Source organism: Pseudopodoces humilis, chromosome 7 (genome assembly GCF_049639895.1).
Source record: "Pseudopodoces humilis isolate 2021_Gansu_Grassland_sample_001 chromosome 7, ASM4963989v1, whole genome shotgun sequence".
NCBI classification, from domain to species: domain Eukaryota; kingdom Metazoa; phylum Chordata; class Aves; order Passeriformes; family Paridae; genus Pseudopodoces; species Pseudopodoces humilis.
In genome coordinates this window covers 31,514,702-31,536,630 of record NC_142206.1, presented here as the reverse complement: position 1 = coordinate 31,536,630, position 21,929 = coordinate 31,514,702, and the positions used below count along the sequence as shown (strand labels likewise).

At 38.9% G+C, this 21,929-nt stretch overlaps 2 protein-coding genes across 2 annotated transcripts in view; one reads left to right on the top strand and one right to left on the bottom strand.

Moving 5' to 3' along the window:
* CHRM5 (cholinergic receptor muscarinic 5) overlaps nt 1–6,704 on the top strand; it is a 44,309-nt gene extending 37,605 nt beyond the window's left edge. Inside the window, exon 2 of the mRNA XM_005520342.2 lies at nt 5,035–6,704. Coding sequence (XP_005520399.1) covers nt 5,118–6,704 — 1,587 coding nt within the window. The 5' untranslated portion in view covers nt 5,035–5,117. The remainder of the gene's footprint in view (nt 1–5,034) is intronic.
* A 6,852-nt stretch (nt 6,705–13,556) lies between these two features.
* LOC106628065 (fibrinogen-like protein 1-like protein) lies at nt 13,557–15,976 on the bottom strand. The gene is made up of 2 exons (XM_014249759.2): nt 15,829–15,976; nt 13,557–14,410 (listed from the first exon to the last, which is right to left on the bottom strand). The coding sequence occupies exons 1-2, from the start codon at nt 15,974–15,976 to the stop codon at nt 13,710–13,712; spliced, it is 849 nt and encodes a 282-aa protein (XP_014105234.1). The 3' UTR covers nt 13,557–13,709.
* Nucleotides 15,977–21,929: the final 5,953 nt, after the last annotated feature.

The window sequence follows — 21,929 nt, the reverse complement described above, 5'->3', positions numbered from 1 at the left end:
CGCGGCCTCGGCAGCGCCCCCTGCGGGCGGCGGGCGCGAGCGGCGGCGGGGCCCGCGGGCAGCGCCGGGCCGGGCCCGGACCTCCTGCAAGTACCAGCGAGCAGGGAGGGCAAAACCGCGTCCGCGTGTATGAATAAAAACACAAGCCCCAGCCATTTAGTGTGTACAAAATAGAGCTCTTCGCTAAAGCCAGATGATTTATGGAATTGTTTAGGTTGGAAAAGACCTTGGATATCACTCAGTCCAGTTGTTAACCCCGCACTGCCACTTCCATCATTAAACCATGCTCATAAGCCCCACAGCTTTTAAATACTTCCAAGGAAGGTGATTCTATTGCTTCCCTGGACAGCCTGCTCCAATGCACCCTTTTGGTGAAGAAATTTACCTAATACCCAATGTCAGCTTCCTCTGCTGCAGCTTGAGGCTGTTTTGTCACCCGCTACCAGGGAGAAGAGAACAAACCTCACTACAGCTTCCTTGAGGCTGTAGCAGGGAGCAGTAAGGTCTCCCCTGAGACACCTTTTCTCCAGACTAACCAAATGTATGTCCCTCAGCTGCTCCTCACAGGACTTGTGCTCCAGAACCCTCTCCAGCCCTGCTGCCCTTCTCTGGACCCGCTCCAGCGCCTCGGTGTCCGTGTAGGGCAGGGCTGGACACGGGACTCAGGTGTGGTGTGGCCTCACCAGTGCTGAGTTCAGGGCAGGCAGTGATGACCGCCACACAATTTCTGATACAGACCAGGATGCCATTGGCTTTCTTGGCCACTTGGGCACACACTGGCTCATGTTCAGCTGCTGTCAGCCAGCACCTCCGCCCCTTTTCCATTAGGCAGCTTTCCAGACACTCTTGCCCCAGCCTGTAGAGCTGTATGGGATTGTTGTGACCCAAGCGCAGGAGCTTTGCTTTCTGTAGCAAATGAGGGAAAAAGCAACTGACACCAGGCTGACAGGGTGTTACACAGATGCCTGTGCTACTTGAACCCCGTGAGTTGACTCTGCAGCCTCTTGAGAAGCATCCTCCACTTAGGACACAGAGCAGAGACACAGGAGCAGCTTTGTGCCATAGTGCTAGGCTGGCTTGTCCTGCTCTTCTTAAACTAAACAGCCACCCATGCTGTTCTTGGGAAAGTTCACCAGTTTCCTAACAACAGCTAGCCCAATACCTCCTGAACACACAGGCTGTCATTTGACAACACATTAAAACATCAATCTGGTTTTGAAGGGTTTTTAAACTCAGGAGTCATTCCAGCAAAATGTAACCAAAACTCCCATTTTTTTAAAATCATGGGCTGTACTGTAGCTGCACAACTACCTGTGTTGTGGGTTGCTGAGTTCTGGGGCATAGTGGGCAGCAAATCTGTAAATTAGCTTAGCACACAAGCAAATAAATAAAGTAACAGAGAGCAGCATTGGCAAGCACATTGCAAAGACATCCAAACAATCAATACTCATGCAGCCATCACAGGTCTGACAGACCCAGAATGAAATAGAGCTAATAAAACCTGGTGAACCCAAGCTGTGCCTGCATCTGTGGTGCAATTAATCTGTGACATGAACAATCTGCCTGCAGATAAGTGTAAACTGAATTTAGGTACAAATTTAACAACTCACATTAATTAATTCTTACAGATAGATTGTAAAAATATCATTACTTCCTGGCAGCACATAAATACCATTACAACTCACAAGAGTGAACATCATGCAGTAATAATTATGAGACATAGCAAAGTCATGATACTGTACATGCATTTTGATTCTATAATTCAGTTTTGATCTCCCTATTATCATCTCTTATGATAGACAATTAACATAAATTATGTTACCATAGCATACAGAAGTCCCACTCACAGGCTCTAGAAATGTATTAAGAAATTATATAGTTTCCATAACATATTATCAGTATTCCTCCAACCCATGGCAGTTTAAACCAAGAACATCTGTGTCACAACAACAACAACAATGATTTCTGCTTCTCCTGTTGCTCTGAAGTCTGCAATCCACATGGTGTAATTTGAGCAGTCTTTCTTCCTAATTGCTAATGTTAGGGAATCTAAGTGACCTGAGGGAGGGGACACTTGCTGTCTATGGCAAAGACAAAGCATTACAGGCCACACAGCATCTATGCAATTTCCAGCCTTCTCTCTTCTGAGGCAAGTGCCACCTTCTGGCAAAAAAAGGCAGAAAGTTGAAACAATCTGTAATTGTTCTACTTTTTAAAAAACCCTGAGTGAGAGGCTAATGTAGTTTGTAAAGGTTTATTCATGTGCCTGACATTCATAGCTGTGTCTTTTTAAGACCATCAGCCTTAGCTGATATCTTGCAAAAGCCTAAGGCCAGCTGCTCTGCTGGTAAGGCCTGTTGAAGAAAGCTAGAAATGAGGGCCTCCCTCTCCTTTTCCTTGGGAACTGCATTTAGCTGAGGTTGTACCACTGGCCCTCACCTATTCTACATCGCAGCCAGGCAGCCGCTATATCTACACCTGGCCTTCTATCTCCTCAATCCTGGCTCAGATTCTGACTCGGATCTGCTGCCTGGACTTCCTGGCTTGGTCTGAGACCTGCCTCATCACTACAGACCTGCTGTGCAAGCACTGGGCTATCACTGTCTCTGGCCTTCACATGAACCAAATGTGCTTATCCACATCCTGCTATTTCTTGGTCAGGACTCAGCTCCCACCTGCCTTGGCATCCTTCCATTCCAGAGGTTCAGTCCTCACCTTCCATCGCAGAGCAAACAGCCCTCATTGTCCTGACATTGCCACGCTAAATCCACTACCACACTGCCATGCTTGAAAATTTAGTCACGCAGAGCTTTTAATGTCCAGAACAACATTGCTGACTGTCAACAGAAAAAGCAGCATAAGCCATGTGAGGTAGCATAAACACAGATTCCTCTCACAGCTTAGTTACCTACCACAGTCATTCAGCTGGTCCACACACCTTTGTTTCACATGAAATGAATTCCTACCCTTCAAGTTTTTGTAAAGATTTGTAAAGCCAGTGCACCAGCCATCAAGACAGCACTGACTTCGGGGAAGGCTTTACCAGAATGCAGAACCAGGATGAAATGTCTTTCTTTGCATAGGACTAATTAGAACTGCTGTGACACTTCAGCTATTCTTGGCTGCTTGGCTCTGGAGGTTGGAAAGAGTGATTGTTGCTAGTCTGCAAGGTCTATACATGATCTAGAATCCTGTTGAATTTGGCTTGGTATTTGCTGTGTATAAGCAGAATACAGATGCACCAACATTTATATATAAAATGGGGGATGACAGATGCACACAGATGGAGGAGAACCATTTTGAGAAGAATGATAGCCAGAAGTCTCAGTACATCAGGAAACTTACCGTTATCCAGTTTCATCGCAATAAGAGATCACCATTAAAGCAGGGTTTGAAGCAGAAACATGAAACTTTTGTGGATATTTAGGAGACCTGAGGAAAAAGTGAAGGAAACAGTAAAAGCAATGAGAGTCGTAGAATCATCAATGTTGGAAGAGACCTGTAAAATCAAGTCCAGAACCCAGAACTACCACTGTAACCCCCAAACCAATAAATCAGTTCCAGGTCCAGATACCTCTTAAAAACCTCCAAGGTTGGTGACCTCCCTGGACAAAGAGGACAATGAAAGAAAATTACATGATTTTCTGAAAGTTCAGCTAGCGGCTATAAAAAAATCTATTCAGCTGGTGAGAGACAGGACACAACTACTTGGTACAAAAGACAGATGTGAGAAAGAGGCTGTAAAAGCTTGCAGTTAATAAAAGACACTTGCCAAGACCAAAGAAAAGAGTGTTCTGAGAGTTAGGATGAAAGATGAAAACACAGAGAAGTGATGTGGATGGATTGGGAGGACCATATAATAGAAATCTGATGTAGAGAGAATCTTAAAGACTTGGAAATGGACTTTAATAGGTGGTTCGTGATAATTTTAGCTGAACCTATGTCTGCTTTGAAAAAAGAGATCATACCAGTTTTACACTAGCTAAGAGCCCAGTAGAAATATCTGTTAATAATTTATCTTTCGTTTCTGACTTTAAAAACTGAATTCTATTTGACTATTTCAAAATTACACAGTTTAGTGAGACTAAGCATTTAATAAGTAATTAGCATCATCTGATGTGATGGAATTACTCAAAACCCAGAAGGTATCTTTGGAAGAAATTTTGCCTAATACAGGTTCACTGGCACAAGAAATGTCAGTGAGGATTGTAGAAAGCAATGGATGTCAGTGGCATGTATGCATTAATAGAGTAGTCCTGTTTTCACCTTTTTCTGCTTATGCAAGTATTAAATTGGTATTTGAAATTGGTTATTAAATTTGCATTTTTTACCACTGTGCTTGTCTTCTGTTTCTTCCTCTTCAGTTTAGTCCTCTGTATCCTCAGTCCTACCATTCACTCATCCAAACTACCCAGACTGTACTTCCACGCTTAACCCTATCAGTCTCCTCTGTCCTAAGATCTCTTGATAAGAGTTCTTTCTACAAACATCTTCTTGGGTTCGCCTGCTTCATTTGCTCAAAAATTGCCCTCCATTGCCTCAAGTACTTCTAACACCTGTTCGTTTCTTGCTGTTGCCATGCCAGTGTGGTTCCTAATTCATGCATCCAGTACTCGCTTATTCTCTTTTTGCTGTTGGTGACTTTTACAGAATTTCTGAAACCTTGGCATGCATTTTAAATGCTGTAGGAAACAACACTGTCTTATTGGACTGTAAAACTTTAAATGTCTGTCTTTGAGAATATGTAGACCATTCCTAAGGTATTCAAAATGTAAGATCTGGGGTGGTTGACTGTCTTATGAAATAATAGTTAGACTGTATTTTGAAATGTCATAAAATGCCAGAGCACATTGTCCTAGCATACACATTTATGTGTTTTAGTTATGTTCACAACTAGAAATAACAATCAAAATGCTAAAAAGAGAACACAAATAATGATAGGTTGTCTCACAAGTGTTTTCAAGGTAACTAATGGAAGTCTATGCTTTAATGAGCTACTTAAAATTTCCACTTTTTTTCCTTTGATCTTTATAGCTATCTCCAAAAGGATGCTTCTGAGTACAGAAAGCAGTTTGCAACAGTGCTAAGGTCCTGACGACAATACACCAAGGACAAGAATGGAAGTCAATTTATTCAGCAATTCTACTGTTGTAAACAGTTCATCCGTCAACCATAAGCAGTTAGAAGGGCACAGCCTCTGGGAAGTCATTACTATTGCCACTGTAACTGCAATTGTAAGCTTAATAACCATAGTGGGAAATATTCTTGTAATGATATCCTTTAAGGTTAACAGTCAGCTCAAAACTGTCAACAATTATTACTTGCTCAGCCTCGCCTGTGCAGATCTCATCATTGGAATATTTTCTATGAACCTTTATACATCCTATATACTCATAGGCCACTGGACTCTTGGAAGCCTTGCCTGTGACCTGTGGCTAGCACTGGACTATGTAGCTAGCAATGCCTCAGTAATGAACCTCCTAGTCATTAGTTTTGACAGATATTTTTCCATCACAAGGCCTTTAACTTACAGGGCCAAACGCACACCCAAAAGAGCTGGCATCATGATTGGTATGGCTTGGCTAATTTCCTTCATGTTGTGGGCACCCGTAATCTTATGCTGGCAGTACTTTGTGGGTGAACGAACAGTACCACCTGAAGAGTGCCAGATACAGTTTCTGTATGAACCCATTATTACCTTTGGTACTGCAATTGCTGCTTTTTACATTCCAGTGTCTGTGATGACCATTCTGTACTGCCGCATTTATAAAGAGACAGAGAAACGCACCAAGGACCTCGCTGAACTGCAGGGCTCAGAGTCTGTGGCAGAGTTTGAGACAGTAAAGCCTCAGAAAACTCTTCTGAAATCTTGCTTCAGTTGCAAACAACAAAACTTAGTAAAAAGGGAGAGATGTCAGGCTTCTTGGTCTTCATCTAGTCGAAGTACATCAGCTACAGCAAAGGCTTCCCAGGCAGCGAGTACTTGCATGGACTGGGCTAAGGCTGACCAGTTAACCACCTGCAGCAGCTACGCATCATCAGAAGACGAGGATAAACTTGCCACTGAGTCAGTTTTCCAAGTAACTTACAAAAGTCCATCTAAAAGTAAGGCAGAAGAGTATAATGAGACTACAGATGTTGTTGTCAAAGACCAACCTGAAGAAAGTGATTTTGAGAACCAGAAATACTTTTTGTCTCCTACCAAAGAACATGTACAAAGAAGTAAAAAATGTGTGGCCTATAAATTCCGTTTGGTGGTTAAGGCTGATGGCACCCAGGAAGCCAACAACGGTTGCCGAAAAGTAAAAATAACTCCTTGTTCTGCTGCTCTGTCAAAGGACCCTTCCATCAAAAGCATGGATCCAAATATAAATAACCAAATCACCAAAAGGAAACGGATGGTTCTTATAAAGGAACGCAAAGCAGCACAGACTTTAAGTGCCATTCTTTTGGCTTTTATCATCACATGGACTCCCTATAATATCATGGTTTTGATCTCCACATTTTGCTCTGACTGCATTCCCCTGACACTGTGGCACCTTGGATATTGGCTATGCTATGTAAACAGCACTGTTAACCCCATGTGTTATGCCCTCTGTAATAAAACTTTCAGGAAGACTTTTAAGATGCTTCTTTTCTGCCAGTGGAAAAAGAAAAAAGTGGAAGAGAAACTATACTGGCAGGGAAATACCAGGCTGCCATAATTGTTCTTGTATAAGAAATAAGGGAAAATACAGATATTGATGTAACCTAGGAAATTCTGTCTTTTCAAAGCCATTGCTGTTGTGTCTAGTGCTTAAAAAATCTGCTGAAAAGTTAAATTTTGCATGGAAGTAGTGTGCTTGGGATAAAAAAGTCAGTGGCTGCTATGAGCAACACGGGTTGTTTTTGACTATGCAGTAGAATTGCATTGCAATTATTGTATTTGATGTCTTATGTCTTTTCTTTCAGCCTGAGAACAGGTGGAGTAAACAATAAACTACTAGAAATTAGACTGGGATGATCATCCAGTCATCAGGTTAGGTCATTAAGTCTGTGTCCCTGTAGAGTAGAACTGTTTCTTCCTATAGTTCTTTGCTAGTGCATTGTTTATTTAGTTTTCAATGTACTAAGCAATGCAGTCTGTGCTACTTCTGTTTTGAGGCTTTACCATCAGCTGAGATGAGACAAGGACTATCTAAAGGGTAAATGCTGTCAACCCCAATACTAAATGGTTAGGGAAATTTATAATACTCCAAATGAGCACACACATTATAGGAGAATATAATACTGAGAAAATTTCCACTTTAACAGTAACTCCTGTGGAGACTTAAGAAGGCTTTTAGTGGAAGGGCTTATAGTGGAAGAAATAGATAATATGTTTTGTACATGAAGAAGCCAGTCCCAATATCAGTTCCATCATGCAAGTCACTGTCATTTGTAAAAGTGGTGATGGTTAGAAGACACCTCTGAATTTCTCCAGTTCTCAGTACCTCTGAAGGAAATTTTAAAATTTTATTCAAATGGTATTCAATGGTGACAATGGTACAAATCAGAACTGACTGTAAAGCATAATGGATGCATTCTATCTAAACATAAGGAAAGTCTTTTTTGCAATCTCCTTTGTTGGGCTACACCTCGCTCCAAAAGTTTCCTTAACATTTACCCATATATAAGCAGTGAGAGAACTGGCATCCTTTAAAGAGGAAAGATTTTTTTTAAGCAACTATAAAACTATTAAAAACACTTTGTATTCTTTGTCTTTAAATAGCTTTACAAGTATTAGTCAACATCAGGTGCTTGGACACAAGTTATCTTCAGGCATTCTCTTTTGGTTCAGCAAAACCACATCTGCTACAGATGTGGCTGGATTCAACCCCTCTGGTGGCTGTGGCTTCCGAGACTGGGTTGTATTGGCCTAGTTACGAGCTGAGACTGACCACTAGCTGAGATTTGAGAGGGGTTTTGGTGCCAGAGCTGAACTGCCGGTACCTGCCTGATGTCTGTGTTAGCCCTGCAGCACTGACTGAGTGAGTGGGTAAGCAAGGGGCAGCCTTCAGCAGAATGCCTTTGGAATGGAGCTGGTGACCTGGCTCCTTGTGGTGGGAACAAACAAGAAGCTTCAGAAAAGGTCCTGAGAAAACAAAGTTAATCGCAACAGGAGTCATGAGGTGTGGAAATCCTAAAGAAAAACGCTTCTGAAGAAATGAGCAAGATCTTCATGTACATGAAGTTCAAATTCAGTTCTAGTCTTTCTATCAAAATTCTGAGCGAGATACTTTGGAATATTAGTTTGAGACAATTTTCATATTATACCTACTATACACTTTAGTGGGACATTGCAGTGGTGGCATTACCCAGCTGCACATTTCAGGGATTATATAAGTCATCATGAATGTACCGTTGCTCTCAGTGAAATTGTTTGTATAATGTATTAAATTATTGTACCATCAGAATGTTTTCCTACAGATAGATAAATCCTCCATGTCAAAAATCACAGTGGAAGTTATTAACATTTTTTTATCCCCAGAGTCCAGAGGGGAAAATTTTGTCAGTGAAAGATTAGCAGTGTACTGATGTAAAAATATGTTCTCTAACTTCACATGATTGATTTTGTAACACACCATACTGGGCCTATTATTTTTTGTGCATTAGCATATGATTACTTAAGAAAGGAAAGCAGAGAGCTTTATAAAAACTCTTTCATCAGCTTTGTTCTGTCACTATCCAGAGCTTTTCCTATGTACAGTAACAATGTACAAATTGGTTATTAGAGTGAATTTATATTATATTACATCAGACCAGTCATTCAGTAAACTGTGTTTGATTTTTAGCAGATGAATGTGTCTCTCTGAGGGCACAAACTGTATTTAAAGGCAAAATTTATGAGGTAGTAACCATTCCTGCTAGCTGCACTGTTACTGCTGAAATGAGGCATTGGCTCTTATTGAAATTGAATGGAGTAATTTTTGTTGTTTTTGACATCTGTTGATCAAGAATGTTCTGTAAATGTTTATGGACTCTCTGCTCAGTAACTATTAGAATACACAGTGATGGATGCAACAATGTTGGTTCAATGTAATTGTGAAAAATGTGCTCAAATTATGCTGCTAGCACCTAACCATGTGAGAGATTACATGGCCACACATGAGTACGGTGTAAATATCAAGAATTATATAAAGAGATGTGTGTTACTTTGTTGTTATGTAGGATGCTTATTCTTATAAAAAATCAAAACCACAAAAAGACAAATGTGGTCCTCATTAGAGTATCAGTTAGTACTTGATTGTGTTTTGTACCTTTAAAAAGTGTTGTGGGACTTTTGCCGTGTAGGACAATCTTGTTATCTGTCATTTTAATGACCTTTTTACTGTAATTGATTATTGTCATGGACTAATGAAATGTTTTTTGTAAAACTACATTTTGGTTGTACATAATCTCATACATATATTATCAATATAGATGCAGAAATACACATCCCTAAGCTTTTCAAAGACCCAGCACCGTTTATATTTTCAAGTATTGAATTTTCTCACAAACTGGGGGTATGATTTTTGTCTCTGCCTTTTCATATATGCTGGCATCCCTATATATTCCAGATCCCCATAATTTATCAACATTCACTTTTTGCATATATAATTTATGTTTGTAGATAAATACTTGGAAGAGTTCCCAGAATTTTTAAACAGATGTAGAACACCTGGATACTGTTAGGCACTTCCTGTGACTACTTGGATGAGGAGCTTTGCAAAGGACAGCTCCCGTAATGCTCCTGCAGCTGCTGGGTAGTCAGTGGCTTAGCTGGTTTGAAACACAGCCTAAACCTTAACTCTAGAAAAGGATACTGTGTCTTTTCACTTTTCTACTTGGCTTTACTCCTAGCAAGTCAGTAAGAGGCTGCTGCTGCTTATGTGGTCTCCCCCAAATCTCCATTGCCGCATTTTGAACTCCCTAAGTTCTTCCACATGCATTTGACAGCTGAGTGTCATAAAACCTCAAGCTTTAATAAGCTTCTTGTTTATGATTTTATGAATTGTTACCCTGTAAGTAGTCAAAACAATTAAAAATTGATATCATGTTGTAAATCAAGAGATAATCTATGACTATTAGTAGTTTCAGAAAGGGATGGTGTTACAATTGTTTTTTCCATCTTGGTAAATGTATTTTTTCAGTTTTAAGGAATTTCAGTCTTTGTTACACTCACTAAAAGCACTGCCTTTTACTCAGAATTTTTGCCATTGGTCACTAAATGTCACTAGTTTCTTAATGTATCTGCTGCAATACCAAAGTCAATCCTCCTCAAATAAACCAAACATTTCAAATCATTCAGAAGTTTTCTTCTCAACAGCTTCTCCTCCAGACCATGGTTGCTGATGGCTTCTGTTTCAGTAGACCTCTTAAGCTGGGGAGTTTTTACTGAATTCCTGGATTATAATGCCGTAATAGAAGCTGAAATATTTTTTAATCCTTACATGCAGAAGCAGCCTAGATGTAGTGGAGGTCAGATCGTTGTTTTCGGTGTGTGCTGTCCATAAGGCCTCCTTTAGTGTGCAATTCATCAGGTAGCAATAGGAGGAAGAATGGAAGAGGGTACAGTGGAGGATTCCAGCTATAGAATACGTCTGGATTCAGCTCCATAGCTCCCACTCTGACTGTGGCCTGACACCTTCTGAAATGCAAAAGACATGAGTGTGACTAAACGACTCTTTGTTAATTCTAGTAGGAGAAAATGAGGCCATGCAGCTAATGTTGTTAATTTTTCGATGCAGTATATTGCATCAGAAAATTAATGACATTAGTCAGCTAGCTCTTGAAACCACTTTGTCATACTTTTTAATCTATGGTTAATACATAAAAAATTAGGTTACCTGGAAGTCTGGGAAATCAGAAACAAAAGCAAGCACTTTCTCATATGAAAATTGAATTATTTTTAAAGACAAATAATAAATAAATTCTGAGTTGATTAATATGGTATTGTATGTGAGAGCGTGCTTACATTTCCTGCAGTTGACAACATAAGGAGAAATGCAAAGCAGCAGAGGTAAAGAAAACTATTTCACTGCTATTGTTGGGAGGTTGCATGGTTGAAGTGGAACATGCCTCCCATTCATATGTGCTTAGAGTTGGAACCTTTTGCTCTAGACCTTGTCATACTCACTCATTTTGGAAAGATATTTATTTGACCAAATAAATTTGTTTCAGCAGCTACTCCTGGGATGACCCTCCTTGCTTCCTATACTGTGGGAGGCAGTAAAACCAGGAAAGGCAAAGAGACAGGGCAAGTAAAACCAGGAAAGGCAAAGAGACAGGGCACAGGAGAAATGTGATTGGCAGAAGAACTTAGGAGTGGATAGAATAGAAACCCCCATATTTCAGTCTGTGATTTCATTGATTCAGTAAAGAAAGCCAGATGCCTTCAACGCTGTTCTGGGTATCAGATATCTGGCTTCAGCAACGGAAGAAAAAAAATCTCTTCAGTTAAGATAGTCTTTTGCTAAGTAATTATGAAGTTTAGTCTACTTCTAAGGGTTCCGTGCTGGTGGATGTTCTAGAATATTCTTACCTGTTTTCATCCAGTACTTAGTTCCTAACCTAGCCCAAATATTTCCATCCATACTTTAGAGGTGTGGAATGTAGTTCAGTCCCTGAGTTTGATTAAATGTGTCAGGTTTTTTGAAAGTAGGCTTATTTTTATGATTTTTTTATTACATTTTAAATCTAATTTTTGTACTGGAATTCAGTGCATAGGTTTGTAGGGCTCCAGTTAATACAAGAGTCCCTCCAGTGCTGCACAGCTGGATTTGGTCTGCTGGTGCCCAAGTTATTCATACAGCTTATTTGCAGAGTCCTGACCTCCAAAATGCTCCAAAATAAGCTAAGGGTGTGCTGCATGGCAGGTTACTTGCCTTTGATGATCAGATGCAGCCTGTGGACTTTCCCTTCTGTGCTTCCATGTTAAGGTCATTAAGAATACATTTTTGGAAGGTGTGTGAGCATCTGGCTATATGGCCAGGAATTCTAACAAAAGCTGTGTGAGACTGGCAGCACTCAGGTGATTTCCTTGTATCCTCATCACAACTTTGGAGGCATCCTGATAGAATTCTACAGAACCCACATTAAATTGACTCAATGATATAAACTCAATTCAGGTACTAACCTTTTCTTCCCTTATCACACTTCTGTCTTTGAACACAAATTCAGGGGGAAAGAAATCAGATGCTGCAAAATTGGCATGTGGGCTATGTTGGCCTCACCCACATCACATAGTTGTATCTCTTTCTGAAAATGCTGCATGGCATCAAAAAGAATAAAAATTGCTTTGCTTTCTTGGCTTTTCTGCTTCCAAGATAGGTTCTCATCTTAAGTAATCATGACAGTTTTGGTCCTCTCAAAACACAAAAGAATTTATATTCTGAAGCAATTTTCATGAAAATTATGAATAGTATTTTAAATTAAAAAGCAGGAATTTGACAGTATTTGTTGGTGGAGTTTCTTTAACTGAAACATGTAAGAAAACATACATGATAATCTAATTATTATTCTGACATTTTGTAAATGCAAAAATAAAAACTCTTCAATTGTCAATCAGTTTTTCCGATGATATAGAACTGTGTGAAGCAACTCAAATAGTGGTAAAAGAAAACAAGGTCTTCAAGGTTATAAAAATTGAAATCCTTTTGTTTATTGTCTTAAAACAGAATAATTTATAATTAAATTTTATTTTATAATTAGAAAAAATGCACTGTTTAATTGATGTCAAAGTTGAGAACTAAAACAATTGAAACTATTAAATGTGAAATAAAGGCAAAATTCTCTTTTTTTCTCAGTCGTATTGAAAAAAGAAAAAGCTGACGCACAGCATGGAACAGGGAGAAGTAACAGTCAAATAATGGTAAATGAAGTGGAGTAATCTTCAGGGGGAAAATGGAGGAATAAATAAACAATTGCAATATCAATTTGATCTTTTAAAAATGTATTCACTGGGGAAGTTTCTTGGGGAAAAAATTCAGAGGGGTTGTAAGCTTTGGATCAGTGTCTTTAAATGGGAAAGCTGGCAATCCCATTAGTGCTTTAAAATGAAAGCAGAAAAGAAAGGCCTGTGCTGAATACTTCACTGTATATGGGATCATTAAAAAGTAGAGATAAAAGAAGAGTCAGTGAAGGGGGAAGGAAGCCATGGGAGATGAGGTTAATTCAAATTTTAAATATTAACATACTATTCACTAAAGTTGGAAAGAAAAGGTCTGTTGGAGCCCTATGGTACACAATACTCTTCAATATGCATTTTGCACATGTAGGTATTTAACTGGAAAATTCCTCCCTGCATGATATATGAAGATGTGCAATTATAGATGTGTAATCAATAATGACATTGACACCAGAGCAAAACTTTCTGAAATGAATTTTTATTCATGCATATATTGCACAAGACATCATATCCTGGATTTCATACCAGACTTGTTTTCTAACTAAAATAGTATAAAATGAATTATTTAAGTCTTCTGGTTATTTAAATTTTCTGCTAAAGGCCTCAGTTTCTGACAGTTTCTCACTTGTGTAGTTGGCAAATTTCTGTGACATGTTCCAGTGACAATATGTCATCATAAAGCCCTTGCAGAGGCCCAATTTAAATTTTCAGTCATGGTTACTTAGGGTTATTACTCAGTCAGTGAGATCATTTCAGTCACTTGAGCAAGAGTCCATGTTCCTGTCAAATACACATGGCTTGTCTACAGTTCAACTTTCTGACAGGGGCAGGCCTTGGTAAGGTATGACTGGTGGTGCTTGATGGGTTTGATCATCATCCATGAAAACTTGCACGGGCGTTGCTTGTTGCAGTCTTTTTGCCAGTATATCACATTCCTGCGGTTTAGATTTGCTCCAGCACATGCATCATACCACCAGCCTCCCCCAGGTATACCATTGAGTTCCAGCTTAGCACAATTCATAAAGTAATTGTCATTGTCTCTGTCCTTGGTGGTGAACTTCTGGTTGTCATGGAGATAAGCTTCCGTGTCCAGGGTCAGCGCATCAGTGGCGTTGCCTTTGTAAAGACCAACCCTGATTCGGTATTGAGACTCTTCCCCCTCAATCAGGAATGGCTCATACTGTCCCCATTTGACTTCAGCATTTAGATTTACAAGTTTAACTCCAAGTACATATTGCACTGAGCTGCCAGTTAACTGATGCATGTATTCATTTCCTAACCAGTGGTTCTCATGAACAGAGCCAAATCCATATTTATAGTCCTGCCAGGTTCTGTCAAAGTCAACAGTACTGTTGGCTGTAATGTGCTGGATCACTGTCCAGCCACCGTCCTGCATGTTACAAAAAACAACAATTGGTTCCTCTTTTGGTTGGATGATGTAAAGGCCATCTCTGGAATTTCCTTTGGAGTGCTGTAAAATCTCAAAACAATCCCTTGGATAGTCTGAGAAAAAAAAACCAAAACACACACACACACAAAAAAAAAAATTAAAGTACATTCTGTTCAAATCATAAATTTCAGAAATTGAACTCTGTCCTTTAGAGTGTCTGAATGACTCTTCTGACTGGAAGCTGACTGACTTCATTGCAGCTGATGGCATTTATTCAGCTAAAGAGGGAAGATTTCTGGGAGGAACATGCAGGAAATATTCAGAAATTCAAAAAATTGTTTGTTACTCTGTCATACAATGGAAGTATAATTTTGCATTTATGGTAGAAATATGGTTGAAAAGCCAAAACCTATTTACAGGTCATTCCTTTTCCACCAGTGTTCTTCTAGTTTGAGTACTCAGCAAGTTTGCAATTCCCTGTGCCATCTGTAGGTCAATTGAGTTTAATAACCAGACCTAGTCTTTTCCTCAATGAACAAATTCATTTATCTTGAACCAATTTATACTTCAGGCACCTCTAACATTCTTGTGTTAAATTCTGAAATGTATGCCATGTGTTCATTGATAGAAGGGAGATATTAAAGGATGAGTTCTTTTCACTCAAACTCCAGGCTAAATTTTATCATGGATTTGCATGTAGAACTACATTTCTGTTCAGTGCTGAACACCAGTATCAGGAAAATAGGTGAAAGTGCTCTTCCATTTTATTGCTCTACCAGAAGACACAGAGGGTAATAAAAATGGCATATAAGGCTTGGGTTGACCCTCTCTATTGGGCTAAAATATTTCCTGGGGTTTTAAAATGTAGCAGGCTTATAAGCTAACTTCTTGCTCTAGTATAGTATCAAGCATCTCTGAGACTACAGCACAATGCTCTGAATTTTACAATTGAATCTGAAGTTTCTTAAGAGTCAGAATATAATTTATTTAAATATACATTTTCATATGTATTCATTTATAGAAAGAGAATTCCTTTTGTAGAGAAGGATGATATTCATTGTTCTGTTACTCAGAAATATGTTTATGAATTGAAATCACTCACTTCTCCATGGAGTTGAAAGGCATGGTCTTATGTCTTTAAACTGTGGAATATTTTAAATTTGTATTTAATAAAAACTTGACAATTTTGTTATCTCTGTGAGAAAAATTCAGTAAAAATTACATTTCCCTGGCTGACATAGCTCACCTGACTTTAAACCTGATGCTATGATTTTATAGAAGGATTATTTAAATAATTTATATGGTGATGTCCAAACCAGCGATATACACAGTGACCCTCACAGCTGCCCTTCTCAGTAAGCGTTACAGAACAACTTCTACAGACAGGTTCAGGACTTTGTGGCAGGACATGGTCATATTGCAAATCATTATTCCAGGGCTAGCTTTCATATATGTTAGTTGAAAATGTTACAGCAAAGCAATAAAGTAAAACACAGAACACTTCCAAATCACTCCTTGTCTTCATGAGTACCTTTTTCATTGGCGTTTCCCAGTCTCTCATAGTCTCTTTGGGGGAGAAGGTGGGCATTAGCCAGGACCACTGGCTCTTTGGTGCCCAGAGACACAGTGCATTGAGAGAGCAAGAACAGCATGAATCCTGCTGAGCCTCTCAATAGCATCTTCCTTCTGTGTCAGTCCTCCTGCAGCAATACAGAACTGTAACACAGGTTGGAGCTGAAAATGACAATATTTGTGACTACTAGTACAAAAGCCCTGAAGGAAAAAGGTTTTGAAATACCAAGCTTCAATACAGTAAGCCTCTGTCAAAGTTGGCTTCTCCCATCTCTGAAGGACCTCTTCTGTCCTGATGTCTCAGACCTCATTTCTGACAAGCCATTCATTTCTCTGACACAGGGTGCTGTGCTGAGACCCTTAGAACATCTCTCACCTGTCACCTTGTGCCATGCTGGGCAATGAAACTTAATGTAATTTTGAGTGTGGCAAAAAGCCATCAAGAGTAATATAAGGACAAAAGAAAAAGCACAACTCTTAATTATCAGAGTTGAATTTTTCTTAATCCCTGAATCCAAACTGCAGTGAAATAGAGACACCAATTGTCAGAGGGACAGAAACAGTAACATTAGTTCTGCTGACTGTAGCTCAAACAGTACTCAGAGGCATGGCTTTCCTATTGCTGGAAAAGTTTCCATGCACTGGAGAGCTCAACCTGAACTATGTTTTTTTGTGAATTTCTGTCTACAGGTTGTAGTAACATGTCACAGGTTTCAATCAGATTTTTTAAAAAAATTACAGTAAACAAAGCAAAAGAACTTTTCTTTAGCCTCTTCAAAACCAACAAGGGTTCAATATACTGAACTGAAACAGCATTGAGCCTCATTTTATCCACCTTTTGGCCTACATATCTATTAATACTTCATTCAGTACAGAAGAAGGCTTAGGCTATTACTGGACCTAATCCTGGGGTCCTCACTTACGCAAATCCCAGATTCCCTGAAGAGGAGTTTCTGTCAATAACAGCTTCAGATGAATCAGGTAAACAAACGTTTCCTGTACTCTCAAAGGATATATTTACTTAAATTCTAACCAAACTCTTTCAATGCTTGTTTAAATTTTATTTTTTTTTTTAAAGACTGGGCTCCCCACAGTGGCTTTGCTGAAGACAGAAAATAGATCCAGCAAAAAAGCTCTTCGGTCAGGGCTGATTTCCTGCCAGAGTCAGCACAGATTCTGCAGAGTCCAGTACCCTTCTCCACAGTGGTTTATGTTGCAACAAAGCCACATTCCTTATAAATCTAATGACTTAGCAGCAGACTCAGCAAACAATTTTCCAGAGTGAAAAAAAATCAACACATTTTTAAAAAATTGTCCAAGATAAATCATTGTAATGAAGTTCAGGTTTGAGAGTTAATTTTTCTACCTACCATACACAAAACCAGCAAAACAAAATTTTCTATTCTACCTAATATTATTCAGTATATCACAATCAGCTATGATTTACTATTAAAATATAATTTTCCATTTCATGCAAAGTTGGTTATTTGACATTGGGATCATAATAAACTGGAAAATTACCTTCCCTGAAATTTGGCACAGTGCTTCCTTTTAAGCATTTAAATTCTGCTGTACTTTTATTTTCTACTGTCATGCATCATTTTCCCTGAAAGCTTTAATTATTTTTGCTGTTATGGAATATTAAATTATAAATTTCTTTAAATCAAACCCTAATCCACAAGCACAAATCCTGATTTTCATTAAATTTGAACTTGGATCTGGAGTTATTTTTTGAACTGTTTTGTTTATCTTTTAGTATTTTTGAAGGAGTCAACATTTTTTTTTCACTTATATTTATGCATTATCATTGAAAATTGATTTACAGATCAATTTAATTCCAGAATAGAAATTGGTATTAAAATTATTAGAAAAGCACCCAAGGAACACAGCACAGGGCAAGCACCTTACCTCTTTCAAGAACATGAATGAGCTCAGTCTCTACAGTTGTACTTTGCCTGCTAATTAAGTCCAGGTGAATAAATCAGATCCAATGTACTATCTCAAATGCAGCAAAATTGCATATTCCTTATTTCACACTGTGCTTTGTCTGCTGGACTTTGCTCTGACATATTGCACTTGCAAGTATGTATGAATAACAAAGTACAAAGTTCTTCCATAATTATTTAAATTACATAGTAATTAAATTAAATTTCCTTTATTAACCATGAAGAAATTTTAGTTCAGTAAGTTATGTTGCTTAAATAGACACCGGCAGATGCTAAAATTTATTATGTCATTTCGCATAGATTAATTAACTCAAAGCTCTACTGAAATATAGTCACATTTAAATTGCACAGAAATTACTTGATTTTTAACTATTAGAAACAATCCAACTATAAACCATGTAGTTACTTCATGTCTTAATGTGAATGAATCAGAAACAGTTGAGCAGAACAGGCTGCTCAACGGGTTTCTATTTTAATTTATGTGGATTAACAAGACTCAGTTAATATTAACTCAGATCAAAACTGTCATGAACTTAATTAATTAATTATTTCTATGTAGCTATGTATCTGAAAGTTCTAATGTCTGTCTGCATGACCTTTAGGTGATGTCTAATCTACATTTACTCTTTCAAAGATTAGACAGCACTTAAGTTTTTGAGCTCCCTGATCCACCCTGCAACCTGTTTTGATCAGATTCTGTCCTTGAAACAAATCACGATTAAAACTTATGAAACATTTAAGACCTGTGCAAACTCTATTTCAGGATTCATGTCAAGTCATAATTTCTGTTCTTCAATAATTAATCTTCAGTGAGGATTTGTATTTCATGTACAATTAAATCAATACCCACAGCCAGTGTTCTAGGAAATATTTCCTTGTAACATTTAAAACTCCATGATCTTTCTCTTGCTTTTTAAAGCAGAAGCAATCTATTACACAGGAGAATGTCCACAGGGAGTCAGAACAGTATCTTCTCCATGACACTGATCAGTAGTAGAGCTATAGGGAAAAGTTTAAGAATGCATATTCTCTGCTTTCAGCATTATGAAGCTCAGGGAATTTCTGATATTTGTGTGTTTGCCAATATCTAATTTATGGCTGGTGCCAAGTATTACAAGCCTTGTCTAAGGCATGAAAATACTGTATAATGGTAGTAGCTTATGAAATATAAAATTGCTTTGAACAGATACAGATCTTGCTGAAATAGTATGCTAAGAAAAGGTAGAGGAATGCACCTTTCCACTCTGTCCATATAGATACAATCTAAAGAACACCATTGATCCTAGTGGTATTTATTGACAGGCATCTCATCACCCTGATATAAATTGTGCATCTTTGGTGCCTTTGATTCCCAAATATTTCATCACTGTTTATCTCCTCTCCTGTCTTTCCATTTTTCTTTACTTTCTTGCTGTTTACTTCTTTGTTGATTTCCAAACTTTCATCTGAGCTGGCAGAGCAGAAGTGAAGTGGGAAGTGTTTAATTAGAAGAGAGAAGGGCATCAGCATTCATTCTATCATGCTCAGAAAGGCATCTATTTTTGTAGACGAAAACTTTGAAAAACAATTAAAATCTTTGCATGTCCCTCTCTGCTCTTGATTCTGAGAATAATTTCTCAGAAATTATATCATGATCTTAAGGTCAGAGTACTTTACATAGATATGATTTGATAATATACAGATTTCAAAATAGAACATTGCTACAATGACTTGTTGTTAGCCATATTAATTAAGATACTTCATTGCTTAGCCCAGTGACCACATATTCCTTCTCTACAGTATGCTGAAGTTTTAATTATCCTTCTAATTGACAAGCATTCATTTAAATTTTTCCAAATCAGGTCCTCCTGTATGGAAATACTCGTTACACATTCTTTATCCATATGGCCATCTATCCAGCCTGTTCAAATCCCTCTGCAGAGCCTTCCTGCTATCCAGCAGACTTCCACCCAACTTGTTGTCTGTAAACTGACTGAGGGTGCATTTGATCCCCTTATCCAAATCATTGATAAAGACATTAAACAGGACTGGCTCCAAAACTGGGGAACACCACAGTCACCAGCTGGATGTACCATCACTCACCCCCACTCTCTGGGCCATGTATCGAGCCACTTTCTTACCTGGAGTGCACCTGTCCAAGCCACAACAATCCAGTCTCTCCAGGAGAATGCTGTGGGAAACATTAAAGGCTTGACTATGGTCCAGGTAGACAACATCCACAGGCTTTCCCTCATCCACTTGAGTGGGTCACCTTGTCATAAGAGGGAGACCCTGTTGATCAGGCAAAACCTGCCTTTCACAAACCCATGCTGTGTGGGCGTGGTCCCCTGATTGTCCTGTATGTGCTGTGTGATGGCACTTGGGATGGTCTCCTCTATGAGCATCCCTAGAACCAAGGTCAAGATGACAGGCCTGTAGTTCCCAGATCTTCTTTCCAGTCTTGTGGATGGGTGTTGCATTTCCCCTAACCCTCCTGGTTAGCCAGGACTGCTGATAAATGGTGGAAAGTGGCTCAGCGAGCAGTTCCGCCAGCTTCCACCTGGCCCCACAGACCTGAGTGTGTCTAAGTGGCATAGCAGGTCACTGAGCATTTCCCTTTGGATTATGGTGACTTCATTCTGCTCTCCATTCCTGTCTTCCAACTCACAGGGCTGAGTAGGTTGAGAACAACTGGTCTTGCTGTAAACCACTTCAAGCACCTCAGCCTTTTTCTTGTCCCTTGTCACTGTTCACCCCTGCATCCAATAAAGAATGGAGATTGTCCTTAGCCCACCTTTTGCTGTGTTTGTAGAAATATTCTTATTCTCTGTCAGGGCAGATTAAATTCTGGTTGTGCTTTGACCCTTCTAATTGTATTCCCTATAAGATCACATGATCTCTGTAGTTCTGAGTTTCCTGCCCCTTCTTCCAAAGGTCATAAAATCTTTTCTCTCTGAGTTCCTGTCCAACTTCTCTGTTCAGCTAGGCCACTCCACCATCTTTTGCCACACGGGACAGCTTGCTCTTGCATCTAAGATTTCCCTCTTGGAGAATGTTCTGCCTTTCCAGACTCCTTTGCAATTCAGGATGGGGGCCAAGCTCTCTGGAAGTCCAAGGCAGTTCTGCTGGCCCACCTCTTTACTTCTCCAAGAACTTAAAAATCCATCATTTCATGATCACTGTGCCCAAGATGGGCTCTGTCATTATGGGAAAGGCTTTGACACAGGCTGGCAACTTGCATACCCAGCACCTTCAAAAGGCTTGACATGGGTAATTTATGATTTGTATGGTTGCCAGAAGCATGCAAAATGCTAACTTACATGCAAGAAGGTTGTTCAGTATACTGAGGAACACAAGAGACAAAGTTCTAACATGACAAAACACATAAAACACATAACAAAGGGCTCCCTGAGTATCTTTCCTGAAAGAAGTTTCATGGGCACACAGCACAAGTGATTGCTTTGGGAATACAAACAAATCCCCATCAAACAACAAAATCAGACCATAGAAATACTTCTGCAGCTTTGAGTGATTTTGAATTGCTTTGCAGCCTTGGCTAAAGGCACTTTGGTATCTTTGCATAGGATCAGTAACAAAAAAGTGTTCATAACAGCTTTCACTTTGTCTTGAACTTATGAGCTGGCATTGGCATATGAATTTTTGTGTTTTGTTTGAGAAATGCAGAAAGCAGTTATTAACTGTTGAAACACATTGCACATAATGCCATTCTCAATACAAATTTTAAATCTCTTTTTACACATTCAGTATCTGTGAGATGAACCATTATTTGGGGAATGAACCAAAGTACATTTTTTGACTGAATGTGAAACAGAACAAATGTTATATTCTTAGAAACATTTGACTTTTCAAATGTTCAGCAAATTTATTGAGATTTCTTACAAAAATATTTTAAGAACTGAAGTAAATACTAAAAACATATTCTTTGTATCTTTTGGCTGAACCCAAGACTAAATTCTAAGGATGTAAAAACTTAACAGAATTGAAGAGGGTTTTCTTTCAGCAAAATCGCTGACCTAACTTGAAAAATACAATCAAAACCATCATCATGGAAGATGATGGAAAATATCTGTTTGTTTAGCTGACAGTTAGGACTGGTGATAATGAAAAACTTAAG